General features: G+C 37.3%; 1 protein-coding gene across 2 annotated transcripts in view; it reads right to left on the bottom strand.

Annotated features, from left to right (window-relative positions):
• Window positions 1–24,311, bottom strand: part of IMPG2 (interphotoreceptor matrix proteoglycan 2) — an 81,648-nt gene that overhangs the window by 7,175 nt on the left and 50,162 nt on the right. For both annotated transcript variants that reach the window (XM_072811834.1, XM_072811833.1), the window contains 4 exons: window positions 10,174–10,477; window positions 7,891–9,179; window positions 7,047–7,266; window positions 837–1,047 (listed from right to left, as the gene is read on the bottom strand). In XM_072811834.1, the coding sequence (XP_072667935.1) occupies window positions 837–1,047; window positions 7,047–7,266; window positions 7,891–9,179; window positions 10,174–10,477 (2,024 nt within the window). The remainder of the gene's footprint in view (window positions 1–836; window positions 1,048–7,046; window positions 7,267–7,890; window positions 9,180–10,173; window positions 10,478–24,311) is intronic.

The following is a 24,311-nucleotide window of genomic DNA, read 5'->3' as shown; positions in this document are numbered from 1 at the left end:
CTATGAAAATCAAAAGACTATTTGTCTTCTGAGTTTTCTAGCTGAATTTTATACTTTTTGGTACAGAAGACTCTGGATCATTCCCACCTATTTCCTCTGTGTCTGGCATCTATAACATTTGCCCATTTTGACATTCACAAGCTGTCCTCTTATTTATATTTCTCTGCTTATTCTTAGCACTCTCTCCTTTTACACCCACGTGACTAGGTACTATGTGGTTCAGAGGTTGATTTGTTCTATTTTGTTTAAGGAAAATGAGCAGGGGAGAATGGTTAGGCTACCTGAATCTGCTCATCTGTCTTCTGGAGTTTCTTTGGTTCTGCCTTTTTAAAAAAATGGATCTTAGGTACTTAAAATATATTTGTTACAACTTTGAAGACTTTAAATACTTGCTTTTCTTTATTTTCAAATACTCAGTAGAACTAAGAGAAACCCACAGCCATTAAGAACATATCCAAGTAGACAACAAAATTTCACAGTATAAAGTATTGGTCTTACCCTAAACTTAATCTGAGTACCAATTGCTTTATCATCACCCCTAAGAACCAACACAAAGATCTCTATTTTAAGTACTCTAATTAAGACACATTTAAATAATGTTTTTCTTACAGCATCCTAAAAGTGTAAAGTAAAATAACCAATTGAACTGGGTATCATTCAGGCCTATTAATTGACCTGGTCTTCACACGAGAACTAGATGGCATCCAGCTACTGCCTAGATGTAACTTCTATAATAAATATTGCTGTGATTATCCTAAAGTCATAGGTGTAGACCAAACTTCTTCAGAGGAAGTATCTGTAACCTTGGGAAGCCAAAATCTCTAACTACAACATACCTACAAATGGCCCCATGTCCAGGCATAATGTCACACTTTCCATCATTCAAGCAGAAACCAGGCTGTAGGTCACAGAGACTCTGACAGGGTAGTTCTTCCACACTCAGGTACCCAGGGAAGCATCTGCACTCTGCTTCTCCACTCCAGGGGTTGACTAAACACTCAGAAAATTCATTGCATGCCTGAAATTTGCATGGGTTGGCTTGATCACCTAAAACGGGAAACAAACTAGAGAATGATATAAGAAAAGGCAAAACACAGGAATTGGGGTACATGAAGTCCCTCCAGTAATACTCCTCCAAGCACCAGCGGACAGCCCTCATTCTGAGCCATTAAAATACAGTATCACATCAATAGTACCAAAAAAAAATTCCAACTCATCCCTGGATTGATGAGCTTTTGTCAAATTTCTCTGAAACCCAGAGTCAAAGCATAGAACCCAATGACCTGGGTAAGCTTTTTCATTTTTTACCAAAGGAATCATGTAGATGCTTCAAATCCATGCCATGTGTTGTCAATCTAAATTCAATACAGTTTTCATGTACTATTTATTTGCACCAACCCTAATGTACTATACTATTCTGTACATGATACTAAATGCCCTATCCCACACTGAGAACATGAGATAGGAGACAGAGTTCAGAGAACTGATAGGAGGCTCAGGAGAGGGTATAACCCAATAAGAGCAGATAAGAACATTTGAGATTTGTGGAAGCTAATGTTAGAAAAACAAATCAGCCATGTACCTCTTCAAGCCAATCCTAGTAATATTTTGATTTTCGTAACTTTATTATTTTTTTTGACTGGGTAAGAAAAAATGAAAATTTTAAATAAGTAGAACAATAACAAGCCTTTTTTATGATATAAGACAGAATAAGTAGAACAATAACAAGCATTTTTATGATATAAGACATTGATCATGATGGGTCTTTCATCCTACTATGGTTCCATTTTATGTTGTTCACTGGTGAATGACAGTCTGTGAATGGCAAATGATGACACAGATAAAAAGACAGACAAATAGGTGGAAATAACAAAAAAGCATGATGTTTAGCCAAAAAGATAAGGGGAGTTAAAAAAAAATAAAGGCCATAGTCTCTGTTTCCAGAGAATCTAAGATGGTTTTGAGAATGAGTGATTTCCTTGCTGCCCTGGAGATTAAAGATTTTTGCACAAATCTGTGACCTTGGAGTTTGGAAGATCTCTGAAGCTGATCTTCCTTTATCCCATGAAAGAATGGGGAGATTAACTGGTTGCAGATATGAACAGTGTCTCCCCAAAATACATGTCTACCCAGAACCTCAGAATATGACCTTATTTGGAAGTAGGGTCTTTGCAGATGTAATCAGGTTAAGATGAAGTAATACTTGATTAGGGTGGGCCCTAATACAATAATTGGTGTCCTTAAAAGAAAAGGAAAATTTGGACACAGACACACAGAAGAGAGGCCATATAAAGATGGAGACAGATAGGAGTGATGCATCTGCAAGTCAAAGAACATCAAGGACTGCTAACAAACACCAGAAGCTTAGAAAGAGGCAAGGAAGGGATTTTTCCTAGAGCTTCCAGAGGAAATGTGGCCCAGCCAACACCTTGATTCTGGATTTCTAGCCTCCAGAACTATGAGAAGATAAATTTCTATGTTATTATAAACCACTCAGTTTGTGGTACTTTGCTACGGCAGCCCTAGGAAACTAATACAGGAGACCACTGATAAAATGCTCTTGTAACAAGGAGAGCAACCAAATGTGATGACAGATGGGCAGTTTCTACAAGCAGGATTCCTCTGTGTATTTCCTAAGTCTCTACATCTTTATCCTAGTATTCATTTTGTGACTTTGTAATCAGAAAATAATCTAATCTTGGCCTAGAGTGAGGGAGAAGAGTGTATACAGGGGGTGGGAAGGATGGTATTGCATGACACCCTTTTGTTGGTAAAAGTTCAAGAGTTTCTGAAGCATGACATGTGAAAACAAGTTAGGCAAGACAAGTCAATCTTGTCTCTAGCCCATCTTGATATAAAATAGCATTTTAATTGGAAGGCCTTTAACTAAAAATATACATGTTGTAGAAAAATATCTATTAGAAATTTTAAAACTTTGTGGCCATTCTATGTGAGTATAGGTGTATTACAGAGGGGAGGAACATTATATGGTCTCATTCATTTGGGGAATATAAATAATAGTGAAAGGGATTAGAGGGGAAAGGAGAGAAAATGAATGAAAATATCAATGAGGGAGACATAACATAAGAGACTCCTAACTGTGGGAAACAAACAAGGAGTAGTGAAAAGGAGGGTTGGGGTGACTGGGTGATGGGCACTGAGGGGGGGCAGTTGACAGGATGAGCACTGGGTGATATGCTATATGTTGGCAAATTGAACTCCAATTTAAAAAAAAGGAAAACAGAATATAAGAAAAAAAGATAAATATTGCTCTCTTTTGCTTCCAGACTGAGAGAAACCAAGACTAATATTTAATCATATTAATAAAAGATTGTAGTTTGAAGGTCTCTTTCCAGTTCTTTGTGTGGGTTAAAGGTAGAGAATGCCCAGAATAGATGACTCTGTTTGGAAGAATACTTAGTGACTTTATAATAAACAAAGGTAGACCTGGAACTAAGCTTAGGATAGGAGACAGGGATCTAAATTATAGAACTAATACATTCTCATTTCCAATAGAAGGCCAAGAGAAGGATTGATAGGTCCAGGAAAATAAGAATGAAGGAAATACAAAGAGGGTCTGGAAAGACAGCAAGAGTACCCAGAGAAATAGGGTAGTTGCCTGGGTCCTGAAGAAAGAACTGGCTAGCAAGTAATGCCTTTGAAAGATTTGCTTTCAGGACGCCTGGGTGGCTCAGCAGTTGAGTGTCTGCCTTCAGCTCAGGGCGTGATCCTGGGATCCAGGATCAAGTCCCACATCAGGCTCCCCACAGGGAGCTTCTCCACCTGCCTGTGTCTCTGCCTCTCTCTCTGTCTCTCTGTGTCTCTCATGAATAAATAAATAAATTTTTTTAAAAAATAAAGATTTGCTTTCAAGGATGGTTATGCCTAATAGTAATTATGTTTAAACTACCTGCTATGCCATAACAAAGCCTCTTCCGTCAACAAATAGCTGATACAATCAACTACTTTGTGTTAAAGGTACCCTGGAAAGTAAAAAATGGGACTGTGATCTATGTTGGGTTAACATAAAGAACCACCACATGTGAGATTAGAAATAGTTCAAGTAACTCAGAGGGGCAGATGATTAAGAAATATTTAAGTTCCCCTATAATTCCTAGAGATATTGAGAGTGAGAGAGCCATGGATGCGGGTTTTACAAAGCACAAGGGAGAAGCCAATTCCAGTTCATTCAAATATTAAAGGAAAAGGTAACCCTATAAACCTTGATGACTTGCCATGCCCTGACATGTGAGTTACACACAAAAATGAAGTAAATGCACTATCTATTGTGCATTTTAAAAGAAGTAGGTTGACTTCTGCAAAAGTTTGATAAATCATAACTGCTTGCATTTGTATGGGTAGTCAAATGGTTTTACATGTCGTTTAATCCTAGCCCCATGAAATACATAGGCCAGGTAATAATACTACCCCCATTTAATATATAAGGTATTAAGCCTCAGAAATAAAATAGCTCATCTAGAATCACACAAATGATAAATGGCTGAGCAGAGGCAAGAAACCAGGCCTTCCAAATTATAATTAATTGCTTCTTCCATTGAGGACCCAACTTAATTCTCTGCATCCAAGTGTTCCAAATAAAAACAATGGTTTATTTCAGCCATTCAGAGTATTTTTTAGTAAACCCTATGTGCAAGACGCTGTGCTAGGTTTGGACCAGAAAGTGATTAATAAGATAGTCTCAGTTCTTGTGCATAGCTCAACTGGGGAAAATAGCCACTAAGCAACTATGTGAAAAAATAAGCATTATTACAAAAGTTATAAACTCTACACCAGGAAAGAATATTATATTACAATAAAGACTAAAAGGGAAGACCCAATCCAGATTATGGGTGAATCAGTGAAAATCTCAAGGAAGAGACATTTGAACTGAGGCATTATGAGTGAACAGAAATCAGTCAAGAGGAGAGTTTCAGGTAATAGGCACAGTAAGTATATGCAAAGACTTTAACGCAAGAAAAGTTTCTTGAATCTGAGGAAGTAAAAACAAGTGAATTTGACTACAGTATGATGAGCAAAGAAGTTAATTTCACTGGATGATATTGGGGGAAAACAGGCTATTGAACCAGGCAGTCACTGAAGTGTTTTAAGTAGGAAAATAAAATAATCTGATGATGTTTTTATTTTTATTTTTTTTTAAATATTTTTTTTTTATGATAGTCACAGAGAGAGAGAGAGAGAGAGAGAGAGAGGCAGAGACACAGGCAGAGGGAGAAGCAGGCTCCATGCACGGGAGCCCGACGTGGGATTCGATCCCGGGTCTCCAGGATCGCGCCCTGGGCCAAAGGCAGGCGCCAAACCGCTGCGCCACCCAGGGATCCCTGTTTTTATTTTTATTGTTTTAAGATATGATTTGTTTATTCATGGGAGACACAGAGAGAGAGGCAGAGCCACCGGCAGAGGGAGAAGCAGGCTCCCCGTTAGGAACTCGATGCGGGACTCATCGAGGACCCTGGGATCACAACCTGAGTCAAAGGCAGATGCTCAACCACTAAGCCACCCAGGCATCCCCATCTGATGATTCATTTAGAAACAACAGTGCTGTCTGGAGAATGGGTAGGGGAGAGGAATGAGAAAGGTAGTAGGGAAACTGGTTCAAATGAGGGGTGATGAATATTTGGCCTAGACTAGCAGCAGTGGAGAAAGAGAAGTACACTGAGTTGAGATATATTTAGAATATTCAGAATCAATGTAAGTTTGGGGACAAAGGAAACAGGTATCAAAATGACTTCCCAGGGCAGCCCCAGTGGCTCAGCGGTTTAGCGCCGCCTTCAGCCCAGGATATGATCTTGGAGACCCGGGATCCAGTCCCGCGTCAGGCTCCCTGCATGGAGCCTGCTTCTCCTTCTGCCTGTGCCTCTGTCTCTGCCTCTCTCTCTCTCTCTCTCTGTCTCTAATAAATAAACAAATAAACAAACTAACAAATAAATAAAATCTTTAAAAGGGCAACCTGGGTGCTCAGTGGTTTGGCACCTGCCTTCAGCCCAGGGCGTGATCCTGGAGACCCGGGATCAAGTCCCGCGTCGGGCTCCCTGCATGGAGCTGCTTCTCCCTCTGCCTGTGCCTCTCTCTCTCTCTGCGTGTGTGTGTGTGTGTGTGTGTGTGTGTGTGTGTGTGTGTGTGTGTGTCTCATGAATAAATAAATAAAATCTTTAAAAAAAAATGACTTCCCAGGTTTCTGGCTTAAGTAGCTGAGTGGACATGGCTTTCATTTCTCAAGATGGTGAAGCTGACAGAAGGATTACATTTATTTAAAAATTGGGGAGATATGGAAAACAAGAGCTCATTCTTGGATATCTTAAGTTTGATATACATAAGATACATCCAAGTTGAGATCATCAAGTATGTGGTTAGATTTTGGTTCTAAAGCTCAGAAGATAAGTCTGATCTACATATTAACAATGTGGAGAATTACTAACATTTATATAAGACTTACAGTAATAGAAATGGATAAAACAGCTTAGGAAAATAACAGAAGGAAAGGGAGTCCAAAATCATTTGGGCTTGGGCAACCTAAGAGATGCAGCAAAAGTAGGTCTAGTGGATAGTAAAAGAGAGCTAGAGGGGCGCCTGGGTGGCTCAGTTGGTTAAACATCCACCAGCAACTCAGGTCATGATCTTAGGGTCCTGGAATAGAGCCCCGAGTCAGGCTCCCTGCTCAGCAGGGAGTCTGCTTCTCCCTCTCCCTCTGGCCTTCCAGCTCCTGTGTGCACTTTCTTTCTCTCTCTCTCTCTCTCTCTCAAAGGAATAAATAAATCTTTAAAAAAAGAGAGAGTGAGTTAGTATAGGTAGAAAAGGGAATGGGAGGTGAACAAGATAACGTGTGTGAGCAACACTTTTAAAAAGAGAACGAAACTGATACACTATGAAGAGATCATTTAATAATTACCATGATGTGGAGATTTTGCCTGACATAGTACCATTTTTCCTTCAAGTATTCAATTCACCTTGACTCAGTATAGAAGGAAATACCCAAGAATAATCATTGGATTCCCCTAAGAAACAACCATGGTATTCAGTACCATTACCTGATTCCACATCAAGGGAGTATTTATCAATAGCCAAGTTCATGGTCTGGTAGGCAGTGGTGCAGAAGTCTTCCAGAATCATGTAGACAGCATTGTTGACATTAGGAGGGACAGACTTGGCGAACTTCATTCGGCTGTTTACCACAATACTGCCATTTCTAAAGTTCAGAATTTCTAAGTTCTGGAACCCTGAGAGATTTGACTGGAGATAGGGAACCAGCTGCAATACATGAAAAGTAGTCAGTTTATTTACAAGGTTTTGCATTTTGTTCAAAATATACCAACCCAAACCCAAAAAACAAGGATGAGCCCCTCCCCACTTTTCCGAACTATATTTTTACATTATTTAAACTGCTCATCAATAAAAGTATGAATTGTGAATTATTTGAAAGTGAAGGGATTTTCATAGTGATATTTAGGAACCCATGGAACTCGCAGTTTTAGATGCCCAGGAGTTCTCTGTTTCACCAAAGAATCACAAGATGCCCAGAGTTATTCTCTCTGTTTCACTAAAGAATCACAACAGTGAAGGTATCATAAGTACCTGCAAAATACTGGTCTCATAGCAACATGTGAAAAAAAAAAAACTAAACTTGTTTCAGTCTCATAATTCATGGAATACAATCTTCAGTATCAAAGTTACCACATCACCCTCATGCCATATTGCATTTTCCATTTCTTATATCTTATTGTTTTCCTACCAACCCTAGGCATGACATTATTTGTAAATGAATGTCCACAGCAAACCACACTTCCTTGGCTCAGATCTTATATGTTTAAGGGAAAGAGGGTTAGTTCATACATGATTATTCACTAATGCCCATGTTTCACTTCTAGTGCTTACCAGTTCCAAAAATCTTTGCTCCAGTGCTTTATATTCCAAAGAGTTTTTATTAAACAAATCTTCCGAAAACATCATGTTTGTCACTCTGAGGCTGAAGAAAACCACCAAAGCTCCTGCAGTCTGGGTATGACTCAAGTCACCTCCTTCTGTGGGCTGCGCCACAATAGCCCTCTCTGTGGAGTGAACATTTGTAGACATTTCCACATAACTACCAACCTTGCCATCTTCCTCTGGGATTAGCTCAGGCTGATAGTAATCTGTGCCTATCCGGTCCAGTTCTAATGAAATATCCTGAACACCCATAATTACTTCATCCTCTAGCAGGGTGGAGCTTGTGGTTGGAGACAATTTCGTAGACTGTGTCATGGAAGATTTCAACCAGAGCTTGTCAGTACTCTGTGGTGTACTTGCCAATGTGTCTCTGGACAATTTCCCTAGCAAAGAAGTTCCTGTCCAAACTACATCTGATTCTGGCAATGTGGTCCCCAAATGTTGCATATCTGGCTTCATTACTGAAACCTCTTTGTCAAACCATTCAAGTTTGGATGACTCTGTGGTTTGTTCCATATCCTCCTTTAAAAATGGTAGATTGGGCTCATCAGTAGAAGCGGAGATTACTATAGATGTCAGTAGAAGAGGTGCTTTGGTAACTGAGTAATAATCAACGTCAGGTTCCTCTGATATTTGCTTGGAGAGAATTAGAGATGCAGATTGAGTTGTGGTCTCTGCAAAGATGGGCACAGTAGGTCCACCAGTGAGCTCTTCCTCTGCAAAGTTTGTGGATCTATCAAAAGGCCCATATGTTAAACGGCCAATACTTTGCTCTGTAGAATCTATCTTCTCATCTATAACTAATTTCTCATCTATACCCTCAGTTGGCAAAAGTGGCCCCTGATCTTCAAGCCATGACTTAGATAGTGGTTCAGAACTCTTCTCTAATGAAGTCTCACTCCATGGCCAAGTAATCAGATCTACCTTTTGCCCAGACCCTGAACCTAAACCACTCTCAAATATAAACTCTTTTTCTATGGATGTGTCTGGCATAAAAGTGCTCACTTCTAATTGGCCTTTGACTTTGGTGGCCAAAGAGTCCAAGCCAAAAGGTGTAGTTATTTCTTTAGCAAGAAGATCTAAACTGACAGAGGAGGCTAGATATGGTGAGGATGTCGAAGGTACTCCAGAGTCTTCCACAGATGGTATTGTTTCCTTTGGCACTGGGTGAGTGAATGGACCTGAAGGCAATGGATGAACAGAAAGAAAATCTTCTGACCCTTCAACTTTGATTAATCCTAAAAACAAAGTTTTCCATTAATTAATCTACAGAACTGCCAAAATGTATTCCTAGTTCTCCTAATAATAAAGCCAGCTACTTAATTTTCTCATTAAGTTAGGAAGTACAGTTGCTGATTTTTACTCTGACATTTTAACAAGCAAGAAGATCTCATCATGTTTTTGTGATATGGTACAATAACTTGTGAATATACTATCCTTTCCTGAGGATAACAAAATCTCAATGATTGAACTAATTCATCTTCAAACACTTGGATTTTTTTATTCCATGAAAATAAAGAACTGCAGGTATCCACATTGACAACAAAGACTTAATCTAGTGGAACCTAAAGGAGAAAATTCCTTGGGAAATTTTGTCCTTGAATTCTCATTTCCTAATTATATTTATTGCACATCATCCTCCAGATTCACCCAATATTTAAAATCTTGGACTCATTATATCTTTGTTCAACTTCCTCTTTCACATACGTACTCCATCCATAGGTCACATTGATTTTTCTTTTCCTCCATAACATCTAAATCATTTACTTGATTTTCATTCCTTAATCTCTGTTGTAGCTACCCTAGTTCACTTCTCTCCTTCACAAGCCTAATGCAAGCTAGAATCTCTAAACTTGGCCCCCACAATTAATCCTATTGAGAGCTACTAGAATAATCTTCTTTGTTTGTTTACCACTACAATATTCAAGCAAATAAAGCAGTTCTTTAATAGTAATTTAAATTATATATTCTTTAATAAGATGTTCAAAATATCTATTAATTGATCCCCACCCTAGCCCACCAAGTTCTTTTCTTATTATTTACCTATTTGGAATCTCCATTTCAATCAATTAAATCTGACTGTTCCCTCTCTCACACAGCTTCCCCAAGATATTTACTCCTAATAGACGCTACCATGCTTTTCTGTTAAACCTAGTCTCTTTCTGTCTTCAAAATCCTTGTTATCTGATTCAACAAAGTAAAAAAGCATGAAAAGTAATTAGAATCCCTTACCATCTTCTAATATGTGAGATCCAGAAGTCCTTTCCTTAGAAACCACAGGCAAGCCAATCTGAAGCACTGCTGGGGTGACAGAATGAAGAGTCAAGCTGCTAACGTCTAAAACCTCTGGGGAAGAACTGAGGCCCACCTTCGAGGGAAAGGCTAATTTGGGTGTAGATACTAAATCACCCAAAAGGCTTTCTGACCAGAGTTCCCTGCCAGTGGTTGAGGGAGGACCAGAGCTGAAATCAAGTGGTGAAATACTGCTGGTGGTAGATTCATCTGCTGAGGGCCATTCAGCTTGAAGGGTATTATCCTGGGGGGAAAAAAAGGCTAAATCATATCATAGATAAAAGAAACACATAAAAATGATTTCAAATATCACCTATGTATTCACAATTCAAGATTTTCTAGGGATATAAAGACAATGTAATATTGATGGCAGGGAGGGAGTTGGGGGACATGAGCTCTAGCACCAAAGAGAGCCCTCATCAAACCCCTGTTCAAACCACCGACTAGTTAAAAAAAAACGAGAGAAAAGCCATGTACCTGTTGAATCATATCTGTAAATTGGGAAGAGATGAGATAACATATTTAAAATATTCCAAAGTGACTTTGTGGGAAAAAGTATTTTTTCTCTTGCTTAGATGGTCCCTTATTCTGTCTTACTAGCTTTAATACTCTAATTACAAAATTACTAATATCTGTAATTTGATGTCAAAGAACTAAACACATTGCCCACAGTGGGCAAGAACAATTAGCAATTTTATTAGTCTTTCTAAAGGGTATTTAACTACTTAAGGTTTTTCATTTTGTTAAGAAATGTCACCATATCAAAATGTGGTCTGGCTACCTCAAAAGAATAGCAACATCTATGAAATGGCATCACACTTACAAAATACAATTTTCTCTTTCCAATGACTTCTTACTAATAGTACTAATATTACCTTAAAATTTAACTTCAGGAATAGAAAAGCAGTCAGAAACACAATCCTTGAACATGTTAATTATTTAACCATATGAAGATAAGTCTACAAAAAAAAGTTTAGTGGTGATGCTAATAGGTAAAATGGCCATAGCATTTGGTGGGACCTTATATACTTCAATCTATGCTGAATTACAAGTGATAAAAAATAAGAAGTGCCATATGTATAGAAGAAATTCATAAAATATTTCCTAGGTGAAAACTGATAAAGGAAAATAGAACAATCATTCTTTACCCTAAATAGCATAAAATCACATGGAAGCTTTTTAAAAACACCAATGTCCAAGCCTCATGTCCCAGAGATTCTAAACTAATTGGTTGTGGATAGGATCTAGATACAGTACTTTTAAAACCACCCCCATAAAAAAAAAACACCCCCATAGAAGATACAGGCTGATCATGTTCTACCTATAGTATTACAGGCTGGGTTTCTAAAATACTTTAGTTGTTGAATTGTTACATTTCTCATCAGGTAGACTCTTTAAGAAATCTCCTGGGGTTGGGTTCAAGATGTCAGCATAGGAAGACACTGAACACACCTCCTCCTATGGACATAAATCTACAGCTACATATGGAATAACTTCCTCTGAAAAAAAAAATCTAAAAAACTAGATGAACAGCATTTCCACAACAAAGGATAAAAGGGCCCCACTGAGTTTGGTAGGAGAGGCAGAGATATGGTCTCACCAAAATCCCCAACCAAAAAGTTGCAATCCACAATCAGAATGAAATTTTAAAAACACGGAATGTTTCTCTAAGGAGCAAGGAGTTTGTGCTCCACATTAGGCACTCCACCCCTTGGCTACTGCACCTGAAAGACCAGCCCCCAAAACAAAAAACCAACAAGGATTATGTCCAGAACTGCAGGGAATGAAAAACCTGCCCTTAAAGGACTGACTTATAGACTTCCTTGCCCCAGGACCCAGTGCAAAAGTAGTATATATTTGTTTGTTTCAGAGATAGTTTTTAATCTTTTTTTAATTAAAGTATACTTAACACATAAGGTTACATTAGTTTTAGGTGTAAAACATAGTGATTCTACAACTCTATACATTATGCTATGTTCACCACAAGTGTAGCTACCATTTGTCACCACACAATGTGATTAAAATATCATTTTTTTCTCTATGCTGTACCTTTTATCCCCATGACTTATTCGTTCCACAGCTGTAGGAACGAATAGCTGTGGAAGCCTGTACTTCCCACTCTCCTTCTCTCTGACAACCACCCATAGACCTACTATTCTCCTTCCAATAACCACTTATGGGTCTGTTTCTATTTTTGTTGTTGTTGTTGTTCATTTGCGTGTGTGTGTGTGTGTGTGTGTTTAGATTCTACATAAAGTGAAATCATATGGTGTTTGTCTTTCTCTCTTTGACTTACTTCACTTAGCCTAATACTCTCTATGTCCAACCATGCTGTTGCAAATGGCAAGATTTCATTCTTTTTATGGCTAAATAATATTTCATGGCATATATATATATATATATATATATATATATATACACATCACATCTTCTTTTTCTATTCATCTATCAATAGACACTCAGGTTGCTTCCATATCTTTGCTATTGGAAATAATGCTGCTATAAACATGGGGGTACATATATCTTTTTGAATTAGTGTTTTCATTTTCTGTGAGTAAATATTCAGTAGTGGAATTACTGGATCTTATGGTATTAAAAGGAGAAGTCTGTAAAATGCCTAGACCATATGTGAGGGAGACACACTAATCCTAGAGTAACTGCCAGAAAGGAAGGAACCTGTTAGGGCTTTCTCTAGAACAGAAGCACTGGCAGATACCATTTTTGTAATCTCACTCTACCTTACTAATACTGGTGCTGGTGAGCACCATTTTGACAATCTCCCTCCAACCTGCCAGCACATATGGGGCTTCCATCCCACATCACAGGCACATCACAGCCAGCCAAGCAAGCACCATTCCATACCCTGTACCAAAGCCAAGCCATAGCCAGCCAGGCAAGTGCCACTTTCTCCACCTCCTCACACACACACACTTCTGACAAAAATATATCACAGCCAGGCTGGAGAAGAACCCCATCCACCCAGCCACACCACAGCTCAGCTATACCACAGTCAGAGGGTACACACAGCCCACACAGGAAAAACCCAGGGAGCACCTGGTTCTGGTGGCCAGGGTAGGATTGTGCTTCTGGCCCCCATTGGTCATCCCCTACATAAGACCACTTCTATAAGACTCCTACAAGAGAGGCATCTGTTTCATCTACTACATAGGAACAAATGCAAAGAATCAGATAAAATGAGGAGACAGAGGAATATGTTCCAAATGAAAGAACAAGACAAAACCTCAGAAAAACACCTTAATGAAATGGAGATAAGCAATCTACCTGATTAAGAGTTCAAAATAACGTTATAAAGATGCTTACCAGAGAAGAGTGCACAGAAAGAACTTCAACAAAGAGAAAATATATGAAAGTACCAAACATAATTCACAGAACTGAAAAATACATAATTACACTGAGAAGTACATTACAGGGGTTCAACAGCATATTGGAAGAAGCAGAAAAACAAATCAGCAAGCTAGAAAACAAAGCAATGAACTCACCCACAAAGAGTAGAAAAAAGAAAAAATAATTTTAACAAGTGACAATACCTTAAAGAACCTATGGGACAACATCAAGTGGAATAATATACACATTATAGAGGCCCCAGAAAAAGAAGAGAAAGAAAAAGAAGCAGAAAACTTATCTGAAGAAATAATGACTGAAAAATTCCCTAAAATGGGAAGGAAACAGACATCTAGGTCCAGGAAGTACAGAGATTTATAAAAAAAAAGATGAATCCAAAAAGATCAACATCAAGACATACTATAAAGTGTCAAAACATAAAGATAAAGAGAGGCTCCTAAATGCAACATAAGAAAAAAGAACCTATTACATTCATAGGAAACCCTATAAGGATATCAGCAGACTTTTCAGCAGCAACTTTTCAAGCTAGAAGGTAATGGCATGAAATTTTCGAAGCACTTTAAGGAAAGAATACTCACCCACAGTGAGATTATCATTTAGAATCGAGGCAAAAAAAAAAAAAAACTAAGAAAAAAAGGTTCTCCAGATAAGCAAAAGCTACAGGAGTTCATCACCACTAAATGGGCCTTAGAAGAAACATTAAAGAGACTGCTTTTAGCTGAAAAGAAATGATACTGACTAATGACAAGAAAACATGCAAAAGTAAAAATCTCATAGGAAAAGTTAAACATAAAGATAATGGACTGATCACTTATAAAGCTAATATAAAAGACAAAAGTAAAAATTGACTAAAACTACAATAATTAAAGGATACATAAAATAAAAAGATATTAAATGTGACATCAAAAACATAAAACATGGGGGAGATTAAAATGTAGACTGTTGAAATGTATTCAAATTTAAGTTACTATCAACTTAAAATAGATTGTTTTATATATATTATATATATATAAATACACACACATATACACATATATATATGATGATATATGTAAACCTTATGGTAATCACAAAGCAAATATTTATAGTAAATGCACAAAAGAAAATTAGAAAGGAATCTAAATGTAATACTAAGGAAGGTTATAAAACCAGAAGTGAAGAGACAAAAAGAAGAGACAAACTACAAAAAAAAGCCAGGAAACAATGAGCAAAATGGCAGTAGGTACATATCTATCAATAATTAAATGTAAATGAACTAAATTTTCTAATCAAAAGATATAGAATGGCTGAATGGATTTTTAAAAAAGGGGCTCATCTATATGCAGCCAACAAGAGATTCACTTTGGAAATAAGAACACTCACAGACTAAAAGTGTTAGGGATAGGGACAGAAAAAGATATCCCATGCAAATGAAAACAAAAAGAAAGCTGATACAGCTTTACATTCATCACTCTTTTACTACAATAAAAAAGAAAGAAGGGCATTATATAATGAAGGAGTCACTCTAATAAGAAAACATAACATTTATAAATACATAGGTACTCAACATAGGAAGACCAAAATATATAAAGCAAATATTAACATGCCTAAAAGTAAAAACTGACAGCAATAAATCAATAATGAGACACTGGCCATAAATGACACATTACACCACATAGACTTAAAATATAAACATATAGAACATTCCATCCAAAAGCACCAGAATACATATTCTTCTCAAATGCACATGGAACATTTTCCAAGGCAGATCACATGTTAGGCCACAAAGCAACTCTTAATAAATTCAAGAAGACTGAAATCATATAAAGCATCGTTTCTGACCACAATGATGTGAAAATAGAAATCAATTACAGGAAGGAAATGGTAAAACACAAAAAATATGGATATTAAACATGCTACTGTAGAGCCAATGGGTCATCAAAGAAATCAAAGGAGAAATAAAAAAATACCTACAGGCAAATGAAAACAAAAATATATTATACAAAAATTTATGAGGTGCAGCAAACGTGGTTATAAAAGGGAAGTTCACAGCAATAGAGGCCTACCTCAAAAAGTAAGAAAAATCTCAAATCAACAATCTAACCACTTTATACCCAAAGAAAACAGAAAAAGAAGAATAACAAAAACAACAACAAAACCCCAAAATTAGTAGAAGGAAGGAAATAATGGAAATAAATGAAATGAAGATTAAAAGGACAACAGAAAAGATCATTGAAACTAAGAGCTTTTCTTCAAAAAGATAAACAAAATTGACAAACCTTTAGCTAGACTCACCAAGGAAAAAAGAGAGGGAGAGGGCTCAAATACATAAAACCAGAAATAAAAGCAAAGTTACAATTGATATCACAGAACTACAAAGGATCAGAAGAAACTATTATGAACAAATTGGATAATCTAGAAGAAATGGAGAAATTCCTAACATCAAACAATCTTCCAAGATTAAATCAGGAAGAAACAGAGAATATGAATAGACCAATTACTAGTTAGGAGATTGAATCAAAAGCCTCCGAAGAAAAGACCAGGACCAGATGGTCTCATTGGCAAACTCCACCAAACACTCAAAAAATATTCTGTTGCATTCTTATACACTAATAAGAAACTATCAGAAAAAAATCAAGAAATCTAAATCAAGAAAACAATCATATGCAATTGTATCAAAAAGAATAAAATACCTAGGAATAAATTTAACCAAGGAGGTGAAAGACCTGCATACTGAAAATTATGACACTGATGAAAGAAACTAAAGACACAAATAAATGGAAAGATATTCCATGTTCCTGAATTGAAATAATATTATTAAAACATCCATATGACCTAAAGCAATCTGTACAGATTCAATGTAATCCTTATCAAAATTACAATGGCATTTTTTCACAAAACTGGGAAAACTAATTCTAAAATTTGTATGGAACCACGAAAGACCCCAAATAGGCAAAGCAATCTTGAAGAAGAACAAAGCCAGAGATATCACGCTCCCTGAGTTTAATCTATACTAAAAAGTTAATCAAAACAGTATAGTACTGGCATAAAAACAGACACACGGATCAATGGAAGAGAGAATCCAATCAAAATGACTTGAACTGTAAGGCCAGAAACTATAAAATGCCTAGAAGAAAAAACATAGTCAGTAAGCTCCTTGACATTGGTCTTAGCGATAATTTTTTGGATCTCGCTCCAAAGGCAGGAGCAACAAAAATAAACAAATGACACTATGTCCCACTAAAAAGCTTCTTTACACTGAAAGATGCCATCAACAAATGAAAAGGTAATTAACTGAGTGGGAGAAGATGCTTGCAAATAATATATTCAATAATGGGTTAATACCCAAAACATATTAAATACTCATACAACTCAGTAACAAAGACAATCTGGTTTAAAAAATGGACACAGACTGCTTTTTCCCATCTTCCAAGTTGGTAGGTGAAAAAGCTGAAAAGCCAGATACTAGAGAGAAGAAATGTGAAACCAGGAAGGCTGATGCTGGTGGAAAGGTTAAAAAGGGCAACCTAAAGACTGAAACACCAAAGAAGGGGACCTCCCACTGCAACCAAAACCCTGTTCTACTCAGAGGAATTCCACATCGGGCTCCCTGTGAGAAGCCTGCTTCTCCCTATGACAGACCAATATCTCTGATTAATGTAATGCAAAAATTGCCAACAAAATATTAGCAAACTGAATTCAGAGCAAATTAGAAGAATCATATTCCAGGGTCAGGAGAGGACTTATCCCTGGGATACAAGGATGAGTCAACATATACAAATCAATAAATGTGATATACCACATTAATAAAATAAAGAATAAAAAATCGTCTCCACAGATACAGGAAGTATCTGACAAAATTCAGCATTCTTTCATGATAAAAACCCTCAATAAATTGGGTACAGAAGGAACATATCTCAACATAATAAAGGCCACATATGACAAACCCACAGCAAATATCATACTCAATTGTGAAAGGCTGAAGCTTTCCTGCTAAGATGAGGAACAAGACAAGGGTTCTCACTCCCATCATCTTATTCAGTATAATATTAAAAGTCCCAGTCAAGGCAATTAGGCAAGAAGACTAAATAAATGGCATTCAAATCAGAAAGGAAGAGGTAAAATGGTCTGTTTAAGATGGCATGATCCTACATATATAATATCCTAAAGAAATAAAAAAACTGTTAGAATGGGGGCACCTAACCAGCTGGTTAAGGGTCTAACTCTTGATTTCAACTCAGGTCATGATCTCAGGGTCATGAGACTGAGCCCTGCATCAGGCTCTGGCCTCAGTGGGGAGTCTGCTTGAAATTCTGTCCCTCTCCCGCTGCCCTTTCCCCCACTCACATCCTCTAAAATAAATAATCTTTTAAAAAAACTGTTAGAACAAATCAATGAATTAAGTAAAGTTATAGGATACAATAGGATCAATATACAGATATCGACTACATTCCTGTACATTAAAAACAAGCTATTGGAAAAAGAAAAATAATTCCTTTTATAATTGCATCTAAAACAGTTAACAGCCTTAGAAATCAATATAACCAAGTAGGTGACAGATCCATCTAGTGAAAACAATAAGACTTTGGTGAAAGACTAAAGATGACACACATAAATGGAAGCATATTCTGTATTCACAGATTGGAAAAATTAATACTGTTAAAAAGTCCATACTAGCCAAAGACATCTTCAGATTCAGTGTAATCCCTATTAAAATTCCAGTAGCATTTTAGAAAGAGAAGAAACAATCCTAAAATTCATAAAGAACTACAAAAGACCCTGAATATCTAAAGCAATCCTGAGGGACGCCTGGGTGGCTCAGTGGTTGAGCGTCTACCTTTGGCTCAGGGCATGATCCTGGAGTCCTGGGATCGAGTCCCACATCAGGCTCCCTACAGGGAGTCTGCTTCTCCTCTCTCTGCCTGTGTCTCCGCCTTTCTCTCTGGGTCTCTCATGAATAAATAATAAAAATAAGTAAAATCTTTTAAAAAAATTTAAAAAATAAAAATAAAGCAATCCTGAGAAAAGAAGAAAACCATACGCTATTACACTTTTTGATTTTAAACTACAATATGAAGCAACTACATTACAAAGCAATATAGTAATTTCATTTTAGTAATCAAAACAGTAACATATTGGCATAAAAACAGACACATGGAAATAAGTCAATCGGAGAAGGACAAATATTATATGGTCTCATTCATTTGGGGAATATAAAAATTAGTGAAAGGGAATAAAGGGGAAAGGAGTGAAAATATCAGTGAGGGTGACAAAACATGAGAGACACCTAACTCTGGGAAATGAACAAGGGGTAGTGGAAGGGGAGGTGGGCAGGGGGTTGGGGTGACTGGATGATGGGCACTGAGGGGGGCACTTGACGGGATGAGCACTGGGTGTTCTGCTATATGTTGGCAAATTGAACTCCAATAAAAGAAAAATTTTTTAAAAAACAGACACATGGACCAAAGAGAGAGAATTTCTCAGAAATAAATCCAAAGATACACAGTCAACTGATATTACAAGGGAGCTGAGAAAATACCCAGTGTGGAAAGGATAGTCTCCTGAATAAATGGAGTTGGGAAAACTGGATAATCATATGCAAAAGAATGAAAGTGGACCCCTGATGCCACTCACAAAAATTAATTAAAAATGGATTAAAAAATTTTTTAAAAATGGATTAAAGACTTAAAAATAAGACCTTAAACTGTAAAACTCATAGAAGAAAAATATCCTTGACATTAGTCTTGTCAATGATTTTTGGATATGACATCAAAAGCAAAGGCAAGAAGCAAAAATTAATAAATCAGATTATCTCTCTCTCTCTCTCTCTCTCTCACACACACACACACACACACACACACACACAAACGGAATGCTTTTCAGCCATGAGAAAGAAATCTTGCTGTTTATGACAACATGGATGGATCTTGAGGACATCATGCTAAGTGATACGAACTAGACAAAAACACAAATACTGCCTGATACCACTTATATGTGAAGTCTAAAAAAGCTGAATTTTTATAAATAGAGACAAGAATGATTATTTCCAGGGGTGGGGGGTTGGGGGAAATGAGGAGATGTTGGCCACAGGGTAAAAATCTCCAGTTATAAGATTAGTAAGTTCTGGGGATCTAATGTCAAACATATAATGTCAAACTATAATGTACAATGCTGTATTACATACTGAAAACACCTTTTTTTTTCTTTTCATTTTTTAAATTTATTTATTCGTGAGAGACACAGAGAGAGAGAGAGAGAGAGAGAGAGAGAATGAGAGGCAGAGACACAGGCAGAGGGAGAAGCAAGCCCCATGCAGGGAGTCTGACATGGGACTCGATCCTGGGTTTCCAGGATCATGTCCTGGGCTGAAGGCGGTGCTAAACCGCCGAGCCACCCAGGCTGCCCCATACTTGAAAACTCCTAAGAGAGTAGATCTTAAATGTTTTCACCACAAAAAAAAAAAAAAAAAGTACTTATGTGAGTGATGAAAGTGTTACCTAACCCTACCATGGTAATTATTTCCCACCATGTAAGTGTATTAAATCATCATGTATGACTTAAAACTTACATAATGCTATATATCAATCATATCTCAGTGAACCTGGGAAGAAAAAAAGGAATGATCAGATGGAGAGAGTAAGAGTTCAATTCCAGATAAATGAAAAGTCAACAAATTGAAGTCCAGAGGGTGAAAGGAAAACAAATTAAATAAAAATACTAGCTTAGGTGCTTAAAAGCTGAGGTGCTTAAAAGACTTTCCTTTGGTTTCTAAATCTTATGTTAGGAAAGAAGGTATAATATTGTAATTCATTAAAAATATGTATCTGGTCTTAGGATCCACAGTTCGTGGCTCACAGATCCCAAAACCCTTGGAATTTCCTAAGTGTTGAGAGTTATTATAGTATGTTTTGTCATGTTAATGGGATAACTTTTAGAGGGCACCTATGGATTGGGACTTGTTGCCCATGAAGCCAACCATGTGATTAAGGGTGGAACTTTCTGTCCTATCCCATGGCCTTCAGGGAGGGGGGAGGGGCTAGAGGTTGAATCAGTTACTAATAGCTGACGATGTAATCAATCACACTTATGTAATGAAGCCTCCATAAAACCCCAAAAGGATAGAGTCCAGAGAGCTTCTGGGTTAGTGAGCACCTGGATATTTGAGGAGAGTGGCATATCTGGCAAGAGCTTGGCTCTGTGCCCCTTCCCACATACCTTGCCCTATGCATCTCTTCCATCAGGCTATTCCTGGGTTGTATCCTTTTATAATAAATCAGTAATCTAGTAAGGAAAATGTTTCTCTGAGTTCTGTGAGCCATTCTAGCAAATCAACCAAACTTGAGGAAGAGGTCATGGGAACCTGTGATTTATAGCTTGTAGGTCAGAAGTACAGGTAGCAACCGAGGCTTGCAATATCTGATGTCTGAAGTGGAAGTAGGGGGGCAGTCTTGTAGAACTGAGCCCTTAACCTGTGGAATCTGATGCTATCTCTCTGGGTAGATAGTGTCAGAATTGAGTTGAATCCTTGAACACCCAGCTGATGTCTGGAGAATTATGTAGTGCTGTGTGGGAACACTCACCCTCCCTTCACATATTGGAAACTGAGTCTCAGTACCATTTTAGGGGGGTTAGTGTGTACATATGCGTGAACAAAACAGAAGTATCAAATTTTAGAATAGGATTCTTGAATCATGTGGTCTAACCTTGTCGATTAAATATAAGAAACTGCATCTCATAGAAGTGAAATGCCCACAAAGAAAATAGAGGGAAAAAATCAGAACTCTACTCCCGAGTTTCTAGAGTTCTTAGTCCCCGTGCTTTGCCCATAATACTAGGCTGTTCATTGAGAGATATGTATAAGTATCTATAACCAGATGGCAAAAGGATTCCCAGAGGAGAAACTAGAACCAACAGCCTCAGCAGTCCATTCTCATTCAGATTAACCTATGTCCACAGGTCGGTAAGGCCCAGGTAAACAGAGCAAAGAGAGAAAGGAAACCCTATTTTCTAATATGCTAGGTTGAATATGGAGGTTGTTTGTATAGTCAGAAAACTTTCTTCCTTTCCTATTTCTTTTTCAGTATTTAAAACCACACGTACACTCAAGGAGAAGCAAGAAGGCCATTTGCTCAATGCCCTATTTGTTCCTCAAAAAAGTAGTTAGAATGAAGACAATCATACTATACCAAGGAATTTACTTTTATTCCTCTTAATTATCTAAAATCACTTCTAGAGATGTGTTAAAGGCACATATTCATCCAGTTGAGTCAGGCATATTTATATCCTTGCAAATTCTACATGTGAAATTTTTCAGAATTCTAAGTGAAATGGCCTAAGCTCTTTAACCCATGCTGAAAAAACTGAATTTTACTACACAGAACCTACGACCTGACACACATCAGGAAAACAGCTTAATCCTTAATGAAAAGGAAATCCTCAAACAATATACACAATTTCAGTATATCTATGAATGCCCTTTCATTCAATAAAAAATTGAAACAATACATAATATCTCTGATAAAATACAAGCCACAAATAAGCCAAATAAACAGTGAAAGTAAACAACTTGACTTTTTAAAAAAGATTTTATTTATTTATTTTGAGAGAGAGACAACATGAGCAGAGGGAGGAACGAAGGCAGAGGGAGAGAGAGAGAATATCAAGCAGACTCCATGCTGAGTGTGAGCCCAAGGTAAGGTTCAATCTCACGACCTGAGATCATCAACTGAGCAGAAATCAAGAGTCGGATGCTTAACTGCCTGAGCCACCCATGCACCCTACAACTTGACTTTTTAAATAAGGATGACCATCTCTTCCAAATACGTGCCCCCTAAAAAATGGTATTCTTACATTGTAAAAGGTATACCTATATGTGCCAGCAATAGCACTTCATTTATTTTTATAGGAATAGATGTTCCCATAGTAACAAATTCAACTCAAAAATTCTTCTTTTAGTTCAATGTAGTATATTAACTTATCCTGGCCAAGTTTCACTTCTGTGAATGCCAACTGAAAAGCTTGCTAGTGCTATAGAAAGCATACTGTGCAACATGTGATTTTCCAAGTTAGGATGCCAAAAAGTGTCAAATTCAATATCTCAAAATTCCTACCTCTAAAATAATTCCTAAAAATCAATCTATTAAAAAATTATTCTCATTTCTATAAAAGAACAAAATCATGTTAACAGCTTGCCCCCTCCAAAAAAGAAAAACCAGTAACTACACACTTCTAGCTAATCATTCTTTTTTTCATGCCTTATTATTATCCATTAACATTCCACTGTCTCCTCAATTTGTTACGGCCCACAATTACCACTATTCAAAAAATGGAGAGATTGCCTTTAATGCAAATAGAACCACATTATAGGCACCATGTGAGCCCAGTTTAGTCAGTACTTGTCATCAGTAAAGGAGCAGCCGCTTTCCAAACCCAAACTAAATACCAGATCTTCCCAGTTTTCAAAAGAAGTTAGAAATCTGCATTTTCCTGCAAAAATACCTGATTGTTAAATGTTGGCTTCTTTAAAAATTTGGTCCCAAAGCACATCCAGCTGGCTGGTCTCCAGCTTACAACCTCCAGCTCATATTGAAATTCCTATCTTTACAACAACATTCTAAATCTCATCATCACAGTTCTGTGGTTAGAGAAGCTTGAGATGAATATGATTAGAAGGAATGACTAGTGGTGCCATGTTCACAGTGAATCACCATCCTCTGCCACTGCATCCTGAATGGACTTCTATGATAGCACAGAAGTCCTATTTGTGTAGAAGTCTGTCTACCAGACTGGAAACTTCTTGAGAGCAAGCCCACATCTTTATTCATCTCGGCTTCCCCAGCACTTGGCACATGAAAAGTACTAAATAAATATACTTGAATGAATGAATAAGTGAATGAATAAACACCAAATAATGTAATCTGTATTATGAATCCTCCCTAATCTTTTTTCTCCAATATGGAACTCAATGAAAAGAGTACTTCCAGTGACACCACATTTCAAAACTGAGCTGCTCTACAACAGAATACGAGAAATGACTGCATATATTAATGGCTAAGTGATTTGGGGGCAGACTTTGTATATGTTCATTGCAGGATTAAAATCAAGAAACAAGTATTTCAAAAAGCTTCTATGAGCCAGAAAAGTCTCAAGAGAGTAAGAGTAGGGAATTAGAAGGGAGTCCCACTATTCTATGAGATAACAAAAGATTCATGGATGCTTTATAACCAGGTAGTCTCTGCAGGTGTGTGTTGTGATTGTAGGTGTCCATGCTGTTGTTTCAACTACACTCAAGGTAGCCACTTTCTTTTCTACTAGATGCCTCTTAGTAGGTGAAATGGCAAGTGGAGGTTTGGAAGGAATAAAGGAACACCCAGCGGAGTTGAGTGGTAAGAACAAAAAGGAACATTCATTTCACGATGTTTCTGTGTGAATGGAAATGTTTTCAGCACAGATTAAAAGGAGGCCTGATTTTGAGTCTCTGTCATTTGTCAGACAGCTGCTACTTTTATTCTTCTCTCTCTCTCCCATACACAAGCTATTCTATATGCTTTGGAGTCTAACAATTTTCTTCAATACAATCCTTGGAATGCAAATCTATCCTCTGTACCTATGTATATCAATGTACAGTCTTGGCTATAAAAACTACTTCTGAGTAACTTTTAGAGGACAACTCATTGGACACTTAGGGCTTAATTATTACCAAACAAGTATAAACCATAAATAAGTTTTATACCACA

The sequence above is a fragment of the Canis lupus genome, chromosome 35 (genome assembly GCF_048164855.1).
Source record: "Canis lupus baileyi chromosome 35, mCanLup2.hap1, whole genome shotgun sequence".
In the NCBI taxonomy this organism is placed as follows: Eukaryota; Metazoa; Chordata; class Mammalia; order Carnivora; family Canidae; genus Canis; species Canis lupus.
This window is presented reverse-complemented; position numbering and strand designations above follow the sequence as displayed.